This window comes from Perna viridis, chromosome 9 (assembly GCF_037379345.1).
Source record: "Perna viridis isolate PV_CMFRI_1.1 ecotype Kerala chromosome 9, ASM3737934v1, whole genome shotgun sequence".
NCBI classification, from domain to species: domain Eukaryota; kingdom Metazoa; phylum Mollusca; class Bivalvia; order Mytilida; family Mytilidae; genus Perna; species Perna viridis.
In genome coordinates this window covers 25,774,471-25,791,862 of record NC_142453.1, presented here as the reverse complement: position 1 = coordinate 25,791,862, position 17,392 = coordinate 25,774,471, and the positions used below count along the sequence as shown (strand labels likewise).

The window sequence follows — 17,392 nt, the reverse complement described above, 5'->3', positions numbered from 1 at the left end:
TTGTTTCGGCAAGCTTTGGCATAACGTATGAGTTGTGATATGAACACTCTATTCGCAGGTGCTGAAGGGATGTCGGCACAGATGAAAGGAAAGTTCACAATTTTTTTGCAGTTAAAGCCTCATATCGTGAACTACACTTAGAAATCGATAATAATGTTTAATAATGTTTACTTAGATACTGTATAAGGGTGCGTTTATACTTCCCTTGCGATTGTCGTGCGAACCTAGCCTACCGCGCGAACTTTGCATGACTTTTTCCAGAAATTGTAGTTAAAAGTATTTTCTAATAAAAATCGCTCGAACTTCGCAAAGAGATCGCGCAATTCGCACGAATAAAGCGAATTGCGATTCGCTTACGATAGAAAATACTATAACAATCCATCGCCCGATGTTCGCACGACGTCGCGCGTCAATGGCTGAGAAAGTATAAACTCACTCTAAGAGTGTGAAGTGAGGTTTTACAAAAAGCTTTATATTTAGGTATTATGTATTGCGCTGTGCATTTTCAGTTCAATTGAACAAAAACGTTGTGGATCTGAAGATGTTGTTTCCACTTTTAGTGTTCAAAATTTACCAGGACTTTCTAAAATAACGACCTGAACCTTTACATTCAGGCTTAAGTGTCATTGTATTTGTTTCTGATCCATTGAACCAACAATTGTCATACCAAAACTTTTTCTTTCACATTATGTCCTTATATCAAATGTTTGTCAAGTTATTATATACATATAAAGCTGAAGAAGTGCATTGGTCCCCAAAATATTTTCTTCTAAATTATTATTATTATTATTATTATTATGTTTTTTTGTTTGTTTGTTTGTTTGGTTTTTTTTTGCAATGTTATACATTTTTATGTATATGCATTTCTCTGTATCTTTTCTCACTACAATTATATAAGGTATTAGTTTAACCGGAGTTATCTATACAAACCTCGCAAAGGACTATTCAAATAAGTTTGTACAGTTGACAAGATATTAGGTCTTGAGTCATGGCATCCAGATGCATCATTTTAATCTTTTACTGAAAAATTAGAAATTTGTGAAATTAAATTTACCCCCTATAATTGCTTTTGTTATTCTACCATAAATGTATTTTTTTACATTCATTAAAGAAATAAACATATAACATCTGTATAAAAAAGAAAGATTGCAATTTGAACAATAATAAATTTGGCATGAAGTTGACCTTTGATCTACTAACCTCAAATTATTAGGGTTCTTCCTTTCCCTTTAACCTTTAACTGTAATCAGTTTTTCATCATCACCATACAACTTGGGATATCATGTTTCCTTCATAAACTAGACAACATTGAAATCCAAGCAAGCAGGAAAATGAACAATACGTATCCCGAAAAAGTTACAGCATCTGGATGTATGTTTTGCTGAAATTTCATAATTTTAAGAGTTCAAAAGTTATTGCCTGGGTACTAATTTTGAATAGATGTTGTAGCAGGGATAAAAATAAAGATAATAGGATCATTTTTTATATGCAGTTTTATCATTGATTAAATTTAGACATGCATACATTGAGGATTTTTCATCTTCATTTCACTATGTTTCTTTCTACATGTCTGGCATATTCCTGTTAGAAAAAGTAAGAATATTGCTGGTCATTACGTTATATATTGTGCCATTAAATTGACATGATCTCAGTTATAAATCTGTCAGTTAATATCTTATCATTTTTTGCATATGCATGATGCTACATATTTATTATGAAAAGATTTTTTTAAAGTATACGCAATGCAAAAATCTGCAAAAGTAATTATATCATTTTTTTTTGGTGTAACTCCAATATTAATCAACAGATTAGCCTGGCTGTGTATCAACATCCATGCTGATCAATGTTACCCCTGGCATAGTTTACTTACATATATGCATGTAAATAAACCCAAGAGTTTTAGAGTGTATTGCAAATGGTAGATGACGACCTTCCCACAGACTGTCAGACACCATGCCTCTTTCACATGGAATATATGTCAAGAAATGAGATGGTTTTTGAAGAGTATTTAAACTATGTGAATATTTTGGCCCTTCAATATGCTTTTCAGAGAATGCAGCTGAAGAGATCTTTAGATTCATGTGTCCTGCAATTTTTTTTTAACTCAATATCTTCGATTACCGCTATTTGGCTCCAAATTCCGTTGATCTTCCCATGTGATAATCTTCATTCTCACGCTCTAGCAGATTAAGGACACAGGCCTTTGGTCATGACTGCATTCTGGGACTTTTTTATTTCTTGTTCATTATAATTGAGCTATTTTTTTCTACATCTACTGTCACGTCGTCATGTTCGGCTTGTAGGTTGGCGAATGAAGATGTCATAGTTTTTCGTTCATGTGTTCTATACTTTTTTTATTTCGTCGACATTGGGCCTGTCATTGCTCCAATATAATCAGGAGATCTGACCATGTGTATATTCGGCTGAAAAAGGTATTGGAAAAGAACCTGCTGCATAACAGGTCTGGCGAAACTGCTCATATATTGTGTTTATTGGGATGTCACTTGACTAAGATTCAACGAATCATCGTTGTTCAAAATATTTCGTGACTAAATATCGTTTATCTTACTTGAACTATTAATGTCATCACTTTCATTATGATCTTTGGAAGTTTTCTCCTTTTTCCTGCTTTGTGTTTCTTCTTCCCACTAATAAATGCAGTTTAATCACTTTTGTCAGTAATATTATGACACTTAGAAATGTTCATTTTCGCAGCGAATTCTTCAGAGAAAATATCACGTTCATTTTGTTTTTTTTTATATAATTCATTATTAGTAAATAAATGCTATAAATTTTTTAAAAAATCAAGGCCAATGTTAATATATGTGTGGTATGGAGGAAAGTTTCAAGACATTGCAAGACATGCTCATGTCTATACCAAGCAGATGGATTATATTTTGTTTAATCTGTGGCATGCTCTTTGGATCTAAGTATATCCTAGAAAGACATGAAACTTGTATTCCCATACAGAAAAGGCTTTCATGTGACATTTGTGGTAAATAATATTCTAGAAAAGAAACTCAAGTAGCTCACCAAAAAGAAGAGCATTGGCGCTAATACACAAATGTGAAAACTGTGGGGAAACTTTTGTTGGTAAATTTTCTTTAAAAGGCCGTTCCTACAGAAGAGACGTGAAAAACGCCAAGCATGTCATAAAAAATGTGGCAGCAGAACACCGACTCATACACAGAAGTCCAAACACCCAATGCAAAATATAGTGATCTTTTACGTTGTGGACATCACTACAAAGACTTCACAAAAACTTACTAAACTTAGATCTTTTTTTATACTTGATAATTTTTTGTTAATAACTTATTCTTATTTATTTTGTTATTGTTGAAATAAATATTATATCATATTAATCTTGCCTCTTTTTATTATTACACAAGTTTCAAGTTTATTTTAATCGTGACGATCAAAGGAGTTTGGATTCATCAACAATAAAATTGTCGGATTGGCGTTGTTATTGTTGGATTTCAACTTCGGCTTAATTTTGCTAAATTCGTGGTCTCTGAAATAAATATTCATTTTAAAATCTAACATTCAATAAGTAATTTATATTTAAAATGAAGAAAAAAAATGGTAAATCATAAAGATCTAGAGAACCTTGAAAAGTAGATACATGTATATCTGGCCATTTTGAACTAAGTAAGTAAAGCACCACAGAGGCGCTATAAAGGCCAAAGGCCAAAAAGAATTAGAGGGGATTTCTATGGAAATAATCAGAAAAGTGGAAACATGTGTATTTGACCGATGGTTACACATGTTATACACCAAAATGAACTCAAACTGGACTGTCCAAATGGACGAGGTGATTCAGGTATATACCGCCCACTTTGATAGTTCATTTTGTTGTTAAAAAAGTTTGATTGCTAAGATTAAAGAAGAATAAATGATAGCACGACATTTCATATAACTCCATTCGACGTGTCAGGGGTATAGTAAAAGTATACATGTATATAATAATATCGTGTATAAAAAACTGTGATTTGATTTATGCATCACATAAACCTTCTCGAGGTTTATTGTGCCTAAATCGAACCAAAATTTTTTATACCAGATAATAGATTCAGAAATTAGTAACATTTTTTTAAAAGTAGTGTTCAATTAGGAGAATGCACTTTCTCTAGGCTAGAAACCCTTAATTCCATTTCCAAAAAGCTTCAATGCTAATTTCACAACATTCAGTGGCTTCTATGGATTTTACCTTAATTTTAAAGATTTGCAAAGGACTATATACATGTGTCAGCATGATTCTACATATGCTAGCTTATAATCCACAGAATGGCATGTGGGGTTATCAGACTTGCAATGTAGGACTGGTCATCGGAAGTGAAGGGTCTATAAATAGCATGGGACATCCCAGTGTTTTCAAAAGATAGAGGTTTATTTAGAAATCATTATGGCGATTAGACAGCACAAGAAGAAAATGCAGATATAAAATGTACAGAAATGTTTTTCTTTCAGAAACAGTTTTAATTTTTTAAATTAAAATAAGAACTTTTTCCACAAAGCAATGAGGAACAGGGGTAATTTCTACGTAGGACTATATTTGCGTAGGTTCATTTGGACGTTCATTAGTTGAATTGGTGGTCTGTATCCTCGATATTGAATCTTAATCAACATGTTTCACTGACTTTCTGAAATCTTTAAAGTGTAAGATTTAATAACAGACTTTAACTAAATTCGAAGGCATTGTTAAAGTCTTGAAATGTTATAACATGCAGGCGGGGTTCAAACTGCTGGTGTTCCGAGGTAAAGGAACCCTCAGTTCTTGACGAATGACATTTAATATTTTGGTCCGTGAACTTCAACTTCCTGAATTAACACATAATTATTTGCTTTTGAATTATTGGCTTTTGAAGATTTGTGAACCATTAATTACAACCTCATATACATGAATGCAGGAATATGCATGGGTTTACGTGAGCTATGATTCACAGGAAATTGGTAATTGTTTTGCTTTTTGTTTTATTTTTGTTTTTGTTTTTGTTTGTTTTCTGATTTTTTTACTCGTCGAGGTCATAGTTTTACATTGTAAAGAAGAGTAAGATTGTATCAAAGAGTAACTGTGTAGTTACTTAATATTGCATAATATACATACTTAACATACTAGTTATTTTTATTGGCAAAGCGACCAACATAGGAGAGAACGTTTATAAATTGGAATATTTTTTGTCCAATCCCTTTGCCTTTTATGTAATAAAATATTTTAAGTTCTTAGGCATCCGATAAATTTGTGTTTGTTTATTGAACAATGTTTCTTATTTAGTACCTTTTTGTTATAAGGTTCGTAAATAATAAGCAAACTTGGCAAATCATTTTTATTATTACCGCAAATGTAAAATTAGATCTTCTTCACATATATATGAAAGTGGTTCAGATGTATAATTTTTATCCACAAATAGTGGCGTTGTTACATGTGTGAACTGAAATGGAAACAAATTGTAAAGTTATTGAAACAAAAAAACATATGTACGCAAAGATAGTTAAGTATCAGTCCATATACAATTCAGACACTGTCCATATTAAAGTGATTCACGGTGAAGAAAAACCTACCGAACAAACAATGCTTTTTCAATATACATATACATAAAATTAAGAACATTTACTTAATCTTGCAAAATGTTCATACTTAACATACTAGTTATTTATTTATTTATTTATTTTATTTTTTTTTTTAAATATTTTTGACCAACATAGGTGTATTTCATTGCACAAATATTATACTTTTATGCATATAATAGTAATATATAAATGTGTATGTTATACTAATGATTGTACTTATCTATTTGAGACAGTATCATAAATTTAATTAAGAACCCAAACAAATCTATAATCCTTAAAAACATGCTGTTTTTTCTGCTATCTTTACAGATTCATTAATTAACTAACTATGATTTATTTTGAAGGGATATGCTGTTTTTTTTTATTATTTTTTATTATTATTATTTTTGTTTTGTTTTGTTTTGTTTTTTGTTTTTGTTTTTTGTTTGTTTGTTTGTTTGGTTTTTTTTTGGTCGTTTTTGTTGTTTATATTTTGTAAGATTGTTAGTTTGTAATTGGTAAGTTTTTTTTCTGTTTCTTTGTTATTTTATTTGTCTTGTTTTATAAAAGCCCTTTATGATGACGTGGGGAATAAGAAAAAGTTCGAAGTGCTTGCCTTATATTATTTTATAAGTAAGAACTCACTTGCAAAATATAAAAACACAAACACTATTGGAAATTTTATTGTGACTAACCACAAAAAGTGAAGAAAAACATAAATTCGTCATTGACAAATAGTGTGGGTGTTACAAGTATGAACTAAACAAAAATAAGAACTATAAAAATCAAGGCATGTAGTGTAATGCGTTATATATGGATTGCGTTTAGGTATTGATACGTGTACATTATGTAATGATGTACATTGTAGATTAGTTTTTTTTCTTAATATGTATTACTGAGTTGCTATCTTTAGATTATTATTTTTGCGCTCACGTATTTCGCTGTTGAGCTCTAAAATACACGTAATAAATATCTTTAAAAATCTTATAAACGCAAAATCAAACAACTAAACTTAACTTCTACCTTGCCAATTTCGAGACTTCAAATCGGGAGCACACCCTATGAACAAAAACAATCCCTTCCAAACCATTAACAGGAGCTAATTTTGATATTTGTACTTTTTCGTATTTATCATGTGTACATTGCTACTGCATTATATTTTCGTCAATTTGTTGACGCTTACTTCCTTGTTGGTGTGGAGTTCATTCTGGCCTTTTTTTCTGTTTGTATATTCATGAATACCCAATACTTATTAAATTGGTAGGATGTAGCGGATTCTCAATGTTAATGTAGATACACTCACGTTTTCGAACATTTTGACAAGTATCCTTGTTACAATTATTATGAACAGCTGCATTACAGCACGCTGCGCATAATGTTATACCACCATGATCGACAAAACGTTTTCCTGCTCCACCATGCGTATCAAGATAACTTTTCAATATTACATCACATACCTAAAAGTAAAAATACGAAACCATTAAAGATACAAGTAACACAAAAGACGATGAGACGATGACAGATGTTAAATTAATAATTTAAGCAACATAAATGTCGTTATTTCTCTTTGCCCGTCATTTTGATGATTGATTGATATTATTGTGTTTTTTTTATATTTACATTCAAAACATATTTTGTAGGTTATAATTCCTAAACCACATACCAAGACAAATCCGCGTAGCTATAAAATCAAGCCATACACTCTATTTCATTCATTACGATCTATTTACTTGTGTAACACACTATCAATCTATGTTTTTAACTTTGCATGCTATTTTAATCAGAAATATTTTACATACAGTTTTCAATTCACAGCCTAACTGGTAGATGACGTTTCCATCACTAAATATCTGGTCAATTTTACACATCTGAAAATAAACAAAACAAATCATCTCCGTTATAGTAAATTTCTAGGACTATGATTGGCTAGGATCACGTCTTTACAAATTCCTTACGAGTGTTGCTATACTACATACCCAGGTGCATTTAAATCCACGTTCCCGTGGAATGTCACGCGCTGTTTATCACTACGTAAAAGTCTATTTCAAATAATCGGGATATTTACGTCTTTTGTTGAAACATTTTGATTGTAAAACAGAAATTATTTGAAATATATCGTATTATTACTTCGGGTGTAAAAAATACAATATCTGATAAACGTTAGTAACTTATTATAGAGTTGGTATGCTTTAATATTTGGAGTAAAATGTGTATGAAACATTTTGATACATAAATTGTTTAAAGCAGTTTTTTTCCGAATCAGTGAAACTATAACCAAGAGGTTAGTACCCTTGCACCACTAAGACACATTAAGTAGCAGTCGTTATAAATATAAAACAAAAAAAAAGACAAATCATCATAGTATGTCAGTAACCCACCTAATTCTATTTTACTACATAGCCATTCTTGATCTGCAATTAAATTTGCTACACTTTCGAGAGAAAAAAACATTATACAGGTTGTGTATGATATTGTTGCTTTGCAAGTATTATCGTTCGTCGTTCTTGATTGAATAATTTAAGATTGAAATGAGTGTTTACATGCAGATTACAGAAAAAAAAACTATCGTTACGTCAAAATATACGATGTAGCATATGTAGCCTAAAGATATTGTTTGAGCTGTAGGATTTCCTGCACAATAAATTACCCCTACCAGTGGCACTGACTGACTTTTATATAGATTAGAACTTTACTGATATTTATCAATCTATTTAAATAAATTAATGTTAATGACGATTCACCAAAAAAGTGTCAAATACATCCGTGTTCAAGAAAGTGTTTCCCAGATAAAAAAAAATGCATGCAAGTTGTGTATCTCATTGTTGTGAAAGTCGAAGATCGAATAGCACAACCATCTGTATAAAAGTTAGTGGTGCATGTAAGCCAATATAATCCACTCAACTACCGTTTTTTCAGCTATAGGGTAAGCGGTAAAGCCCACGTTCTTATTCCCGTAATAAAAAAAGATTAAAGATAAATTGGAGGTGCACAATATGTTATTTCATAGTATTTCTTCTTGGAACGTTTAAATGATCTCCATGAATATTTCAATGGGGAAATTATGAAATGAAATAATGACACTAACTACCAGACATTAGGTAAATTTAACATTATGCTTATGGACATCTAAATTTATAAGAAGCGATTTCATATTTTTATCATAGTATATCATTCACTGAAACTCAATAAACCGGTCTCAGAAAATTTGCAAATACAAGTTGCAAAACCCTAGCATATGTCTAGGATCATTTCTAATTCCGTGAAACCTATTATTGCTACATTTGTAGTGTGTTTATGGGTGGCGATAGGTGAAAATAAAGAAGGAAGTTATTGAAGTTCAAAATAAATTGTGCATATTCTTGTTTTTTGTTTGTGATTTTTTCATGTTTTATGGTTTATAACTTTACCTCATGTGGTTGACAACTTTGTGACACTGTGCACTTCGTCGGATCAGAAACTCGATCACAAATACCACACGTCCGACTGTCAATGGGTTCTATATAACAAAAAAAAAGTAGGTATTCGCTATTTTATTTAAATAAAAGGGAAAACTATTTCCCCCTTTTCTCCCGAAATACCATGTAGTTTCTGTTAAGTAAGGGATACCTGTGGCAGGAAGACCATATACTTTCCGATTGAGTTTAAAATTACTTTGTATGCTTTCTCTATTCGGGCTCTATTACATGTATACCTTTATAAAATGTGTACCATAGGAATTGCCCTATAATGTTGCGGGTTGCATTATTACTTTTTTCATTTGAATCATGGTTTTAAGTAGCAGTTCACCTAAGAATCATGCAGTGGGTGATTCATCGATGTCAGACATTTGAACCACATTGACTTGCAATATGTAGGATTTAATGGAAAAACAAGAATAGATATAAAAAAATGAAACGTAACCATAGCAATGACCATTCCTTAGCAACCACCAATTTTAGGCCTAAAAACACAAAAACATCACAATTTGAATGTATTTTTTGTATATAATGGTGGAAATTTGTCAAACTACATAATTATATTAATGAAGCATGTCTTATTAAAAACAATGTACAATAAAGTACAAAGCAATCAGATTGGTTTAGATCTGGTTACCACAGCAACCAAAATTCTTCATTTTTGACAATTTGAAATGTTCGAAAATAGGCTATGTTCAGACCCGTTTTGCTAACAAGAGCAAGAAGATATTAATACAATGTATGCATAGATGTGTAGTAGGTGCTCTCCACTGAAACATATCAAAAATAAAAATATGTAGAATATCTTTGTTTTTGCTCATCTGCACCCAAAATCACCCCCTGTAAGAACTTTTCTTCTTCTTAACGTGTTTCATACAAATTTTGTCCAGACCATAACTTTTTTTTCTTTAGACCTAGACTTCTAATATTTGGTAAGTTTGTATAACCTCTCACGGTAGATTGTTGCATATCAGAGTGGTCAACTTTTGACCTTGACCTTTAACATCAAGGTCAAATAACATACAAATTTTGGCAAAATACGATACATAATTTTATCTGAGCCATTATTATTAGGTCTTTTTACTTATATACATGACCTTGGGCATTTAAGTATATCACACCAAGGCAGGGAGTAATGTTTTAGGTGGGTGACCTTTGACCTTGACCTTTGGCCCCGAGTACAAATACATAGAAGTTTGGCAAAATACCATAAAAACTTTGTCTTGGCCATACTGCTGTTTGTCATTTTACCAAGATATCTGATTTTTTTGTGTGTAAGTAAATCACATTAAGGTAAAGTGTAATGTTAAAGATAGGATTACTTTTGACCTTGACCTTTAACTCCAAGATCAAATGACATACAAAATTTTGGCCAAATACCAGACAAAAATTTGTCTGGGCTAAAATCGTTTTGTCTTTTCACTTAGACATATGATATTTGGTATGGGATTATAAAACCTGAAGGCCAGGCACCACATACTAGGGTGGTTGACATTTGAACTTGACTTTTGACCTCATGTTCAAATAACATACCAAAGTTTGACGCCATTCATACAAAATTTGTCCATACCATAACGCTTTTTGTCTTTTTGACCTAGACTTCTAATATTTAGTATGTTGGTATATCCTCTCAAGGTGGAGTGTTGCGTACCAGAATAGATGAAATTTTACCTGAATATAAGCTGTCGACCTCATGGTCATATAAGATACACATTTTGGCAAAATATTACCAAAGTTTTGCCTGTGCCATAACTTTTTTGCCATTTTACTAAGATATCTGACATTTGGTATGTGTGTATTTCACGCCAAGGTTGAGTGTCATGTATCAATTAAGGTGTGTGACTTTTGAACATGACCTTTGACCTTATGGTCAAATGACATACAAAATTTTGGCTTAAGTTCTTGACTGATTTCATGCAATATTTCATCTTACAGTATGTCGTAATTGTAAAGAATCACTTGCCCTTTATCACCTGATTGTGCGTAACTCCAGTAGCAGTACTAATCTTTTACATCTGTTATGGAATATAGGTTCTCTTAATTTCAAGGGAGAAGAAATCTGAGCTTAAATAATTACGCCTCACGCAATGCAGTTGCGCAGGGTAAAATATGTTTGACCCGTCCGTCTGACCGTCAGTCCTTCAGTCCATCTTAAGTTTTCTGGAATTTTTTTTAAACATTTGCAGATATTGAATTTTTTTTGGTTAATAAGTTCACCATGATAAATTAAAGGACAAGTATACTTTTCGATAATTTTTACCGAAATTACGGGCTCTGTAATCATCAAAATTCACAGATATAACCGTTTTCCTGACATTGTTTTCTGAACATTTGCAGATATTGACATGATTTTTATTATAAATTAAAAGTGATAAGTTACAATACAAGTTTGTGTTTGGTTTCACTTCGATGTTTTACTGACATTATGGGCCTTGAACTTTACAGAAATTTACAGAAATAATCGTTCTAAGGATTTTTCCTTCAACGCTTGCAGATAATGACATGATTAGTTCGCAATGATAAGTTACAGGTCAAGTTTACATTCTATTCCAATAGATAATATTTAATTCAGATTAATTAAAACTTATATTAATCAAAGTCTGGCGTTTTAAACTAACACTCTGTGTAACAGGATTTAGTTAGAAGAGGTTGGTTTTCTCATCGTATCTTAAAGCGCATCTGATACGAAGGTCAGTGTGAGCTATTGCCATCACTTTGTGTTCATTGTAGTTGTCTGTTGTCATTGTTGACTTTTTCAAAAAATCTTTTATTTTATATTGTTGCAATCTTTTCTAATGCCTATAAAAATCATTTTCAAAAATCTTTTATAAATTTCATTTTCGTTGCAATCTTTTCTACACCTGATTTAACACTCTAATTCCTTTTTTATCTAGGTCCTTCTAAATGTATTTCTCTTATCAATTTACATTTCAATGAGCCATATTATATATTTTCGAGACAAAAAAGTATCAAGAAAAACTATCAATACGTAAATTTATGAGGTCACTAATAGTTAAAATCTTCTCAAACTGAATTTTCTTTTTAAGTGTTGTGGTGATGAGGCTTGAATAATACTTTAGCACAGGTTTTTCTTCTTAGATATATTGTTTATTGAATATGTATGATGAACACTAAAATGATCGGAACTCTAACAATTGAAAAGACTTTAGATACCGTGCCGTGTCTTTTGTTCAAAAATGGGATTTATATCATCTGAGCGATTTGTATGTCATAAAACCTAACATTTCAGTTAAGTACAGTTGAAAGGGATTAATGCAATGGCATGAAAAAAACATGATAGTGCGGAAATTCAAAATTGGCACGAAAAGTAATGCTAAGACATAGAAATATTTTTGTAATCCATGATATGGATAAATAGGACAATAAAACATTTTAAGATAATGTGCGTTCTAAGGCATACTCAAAAAATAATAATTCAAATAAATCTTACTTTCATTGCAAAGCCTGGCGTTACATGGTGCACCGTCAGTACCAGGTGGATTTTTACAACACTGAGCACAAGCCACAACACTCCTTTTACCAGTCAATGATCCCATCAGATCACAAACCTATTTATAAATGAGCATCACTTTTAAATTGCACAGAGATTGCATATATCAAATTGGAATAATTCTTACAAGCATTCATAGTTCACATGTCAATAATTATATATTGTTTTCAACAACTAGGAAGGTGTGGAGGAATACAATATTTCTATAAGTTCGGTGATCCTTCAATTTTGCCATCACACATTGGTTTATAGATTTTTAGAATACTCAATTTACTGCTGAATCGAAACTTCTGGAAAGTTTAAATTATCTTAATGTTAAAAACACTTAATAAAAAGAGTAAATAACAGTTTTGTTTAGTTTACATTTAATGATTATGAAGTTTTCTTCAAAAGAGACCTTGCAGATTTACGGAAAGTAAAAACAAATATCGCTTTTATAACACTTAAAAATCAGAAAAGGAATGTGTTCCTGACATAGAAAGACAAGTTCAATGTAATTTCAATTTGATTGCTGAAATATTTTAGGTGTACAAATACATTTGTTATATTATGCAACGATTTATTTTCATTTACAATGAAGAACATATGCATTCGTAACGTCTTTTTATTACTTACAGCTTTTGATCGGCACCCTGCAGAGTATGCTGTCTCCAAGCTCTCTAAAGTAGTTATATCCAAGAAACATTCCTGTTGATATAACATGTAGCTTGAAAGGAATATACAAAGAACACAAAATCAAACTGAAACGTAAATTACTGTATTTTAAACCTTTCAAGGTTCAAATTCGACAATCAATGTTATACCCTTGAAACGTTTATTTTTCACGAGGCTTCAATTTGATGGGATGTGTGTGGTGTTGGTGTAGCCAGAATTACAAACTCAAGAACAAGTAATCGAAACCAAACGAAAATCATCAGGAAAATTGCCGGGAACCACAAAAGGACAAACAAACAGAATGAATAACACAGTTCAAAAGAACTAAAAATAAGATGAAAACAAAAGCATCAAACACACTATAAACCGCAATGATCTCAATGCTCTGAAATATAACATGTATAACCTGTTCCTTCGTCTTGCAAGAAAAACACGTTCTATTTATGTCAATGTATTGACGAAATTAGTCATCTATGACAGGTGAAGGTTGTGTATTTAGTAGCGATTTTTATTTTAAAAATTAGATAGGAGATCATTGGTGCATGTCCAAAACCAACAGGTTTGTTTCAAGTGCAGAAACAGTTACAGTCCACATAAACAGTCGTAGTTCGACGGACGTAAAGTATGACCAAAGCAGAAGGTTGTTAAAGATCCGTACATACCTTTTTATAACGCTTATGAATGTTCTAATACGTGTTTATGTGCACAGGTGTAAACTCTGTGGACTGTTTTGGATTGTAGAACAGGTAAACGACTGCTCCGAGCGAATGATAGTTATTTCGACAAAGCAAACGCTTACGAGATACATCTTACGTAGAATGTGTATAGAATGAGCACTTTAAAAGAGTTTTCATTCTTGTTTTGGTTTGATTTTGTTTAATTTAAGTAGGAGATAAATGTAAGGTTTTCTAAAAAAAAAAGATCTGAATAAAGAAGGACTATCATCTCATGAAAATATAGCATATGTGTACTGAAAAAGTATTGACCATTCAGTAGATTTTCCTACACAATGAATCGCCAATAGATCATATACTGATGTTCACGCTCTAGATTTACTTACAAGGAAGTATCAAGCGGTTGATAAAACCATTAAACCAATATTTTTAATACCCTTGTCAGTCGAGTGATCTAGAGCATTGGTACAGGCGGTATTGCCATATATGTCAGAGGACACAGAGAAGGCTTGCAACCCGCTGAGGGAGCGACCTTAATTAGCATCACAAATTTTAAGTGCGTATGGACTTTTAATTAAAACGGTAAATGATGTCATTTAAGTCAGTGACGATTTTAAGCTAAACGTACCATACTTTCACCAGAGATCAAAGGTAATAATATACAAACATATTTTTATGAAGAGCGGTTTACTTAATGACAGTTCCATACTTAGTGATGATATTGGTTTCTTATACATTCATATGTAGTTATGTATAATGCACGCACCTCATTATTGTCACTGCAAGTCATCGTATAAACCATACACTCAACAATGTTAGAAGCAGAGTTACAGGACATGCATTTTAAACCTGAATTGATAAAGTAACTTTTTTCATCTTGCAAATTACAAAACAAAATGAAAATGACGGAATAAATTAAGAACTAAATTATGCAAATTGATGTCAAATTAATAGTTTCATAGCAAAAATAGACTTTAGTCATGTCGTTTAAGTATAGAAAAACAATTGATTTCATTTTAAGTGAAAAATAAGTAGAGAAAGATTAGGGGAGGTTGACCATCGGAGGCTACAGTTTTTTTCCCACGTAGCAAGATGTCTGCCCTTATCCATTGACTTTACAGACACTCCTCTATAGAAATATGTCACCTGGTCGTAATTCTGTTCTCGATTGGCCAAATACTGATAAATCAGTAGCGTTCGAAGAACTGTCTCAACAAAAATCGCTTCTCATGTATCATAAGTAATTGCTGCGCACAGCGTAGCAGATGCTCCCCTCAGTTCCCCCATTGCGATAGGAGAAATTACTTTCGACGCCTCGATGATTTTTTTTCTTCACTTTTTGATTATCTTTTTGAACTGGCCATTATTTAAACGTGAATATTATGAATCGATAGCCATTATAGCGACCTATTTTTATACCAAGTATGTATACGTACTTTCTACGATTTCTTTCCTATATTCTGACGATTTTTCTAAAGTTTGAACGACATACTTTTTTTATTTTTTAAATTGTTCGGCACGTCTATATATAGTGGTTTAGCTATTTTTGTGCCACATTTGGATTAAATTTGTTTAAGTGGATATCTGCAGACAAGAAGGAGGTTCGTATGGAGAATATTCATAGAGCAGAATTTTGTGCTGTGTCGGATTTCTTCGTTTTGAATATAGTATGTTTTGTTGAAAAATCTATCGTATTACAATACTTACTCAATGTTGCACCGCAGAACTCAAGCAAAAGTATTATTCCTGGAGAGAAATAATCGTTTACATTTACATAGATTATATCTTATTTGTGACTCTCTGTGTAATATACACATACTGGTAGCTTTGGTTTGGACGTTGATTTTTTTGTTTTTGTTTTTGTTTTTTTTTGTTTTTTGTTTGTTTGTTTCATTATTACTGTACTACAAAATGTGTATGTTTTATTATGTGGGTGAGTCTGTTCACTCACTTCTTTATGATAATGTATCTTTTTCATAGTAGAACATATACCTTTATGAATAATGTTTTAAATCTTAAAAAAAAAACGAAATTGCATGATATTAGTGTGATATCTCAGCCTCGACATTTCAACATCCATTTAGAACTCACCTCATTTTAAATCTACTTGAAATTATTGAATAATATGAAAACACTTACCTATCAAGGCCATTGCCTTCAATATCCAAAACTCTTTTGAAAGAATAAATCTGAAAATATGAATAGTAGTGATCTATTAATTAATGTCACTAAATATTTTGCTCACGATAATTTTTTATGAGAGATTAACCTGGTGAAAATAAATTTTTAGCATATTTTACCAGTCAGGTGTTAGGTTGTTGTTAAATTCAAGTGTCCTGATATTGTGTCATTTGTTATCTGTTGTATTGCCAGATAATTATACAAGTCGTGTCTTTCTTTTAAGTACATGTAGTGAACAATATAACAATTCTATTGATATATTACTTTGTCATGTGTACAGAAGATTACATAATATTTTATAATAAAATTGTCACTGATAGGGCATTTAAAAGGGAAAATGAAATCATAATTTTTAGTTCCACGCCTACGTTTCTGTACGCTACTTTCGTGAGATCATTGATAAAAACTATTTGCGTTTAACGATTTCGAATTCTATGTCAGAATCATTTCTAGGGTTATTAAATTTCGTGGTTATTAATAATAGTAACGGAGCGATAGCGACCTTTGATATATTAAGATGGTCTGTAACATAAATGGCTCAACGTCATTTTGTCAGAATTGACGTAATTCGGAAATTACTTATGAAGTGATTGTATTATCATTTAACGCAGACGCACAGCATGTTTTGTAAGAAGTCTCGCAAATTTTCGACATCAGCAATATAACAAAATAGAGGTGCATTAATAGCCATGTCAAGTGTTTTAGTACTTAAAACTCCCTTCCTCAAAGCCATAGCCTAAATTCATATTAAGTAATGAGCAATTTTTTCATAAATATTATTATTTAAGCCATATTATACAAATATTTTATTAATAAGTTGTAAGATATTTATAACTTTTGAGTTAAAAAAAAGCAGTATCATTTTTTGAAATGTTGTCACTTCATTTAAATGAAATGGAAGAGTGTCTTTGAAAGTTTTATTTGGACTTTTCTTAATTTTGTCCCAAATTTAGTTCCAATTAACAAATGAATGCTCTTGTTATAACATTGTGCGACAAGATGTGAATACAAAAAAATAACTATCGGACCTTTCGTCATTCCTTTCATTTGGAGATACTAATATAAACGCACAAAATTAATCCGGGAACAGTATAGAATTCTTATAATTGAGTAATAAAATGATTACTTGTCGTATAGCTTTTTGTATGGAAATTAAGCCGTTATTTAAGATTAGATATTACCTTCTATACATTGTATAAACTCTTCATTGTAACAAGCACAATGTTATTGTGTTTGTCTTTGGGCCTCTTTATTTTTCTTTTTTCGTCTCTAAATTTTGTTTGTATGCATTTTCTATTGTTGAACTCTTATCTACAATAGAAAGCGCATTAGATTTCTCAAAAGAAAAAGATGAAAAGATCCAAATCTTG

At 31.4% G+C, this 17,392-nt stretch overlaps 1 protein-coding gene across 1 annotated transcript; it reads right to left on the bottom strand.

The window, feature by feature from the left end:
* Nucleotides 1-5,310: 5,310 nt before the first annotated feature.
* LOC148607514 (uncharacterized) lies at nucleotides 5,311-16,249 on the bottom strand. Its single transcript, XM_088546737.1, has 10 exons — nucleotides 16,142-16,249; nucleotides 15,981-16,030; nucleotides 15,549-15,587; nucleotides 14,608-14,690; nucleotides 13,129-13,200; nucleotides 12,454-12,571; nucleotides 8,955-9,043; nucleotides 7,347-7,415; nucleotides 6,851-7,004; nucleotides 5,311-5,429 (listed from the first exon to the last, which is right to left on the bottom strand). Exons 2-10 carry the CDS (start codon nucleotides 15,991-15,993, stop codon nucleotides 5,395-5,397), a joined length of 672 nt encoding a protein of 223 aa, XP_088402863.1. The 5' UTR covers nucleotides 15,994-16,030; nucleotides 16,142-16,249; the 3' UTR covers nucleotides 5,311-5,394.
* Between the last annotated feature and the right edge of the window lie 1,143 nt (nucleotides 16,250-17,392).

Excerpts from the sequence above, each read along its gene's own strand:
- LOC148607514 (XM_088546737.1), bottom strand. Across the intron at positions 14,691-15,548 it reads GTTCTGCGGTGCAACATTGA|GTTTAAAATGCATGTCCTGT; the intron begins GTAAGTATTGTA and ends TTATCAATTCAG. Across the intron at positions 9,044-12,453 it reads CGCCAGGCTTTGCAATGAAA|AACCCATTGACAGTCGGACG; the intron begins GTAAGATTTATT and ends TTTGTTATATAG.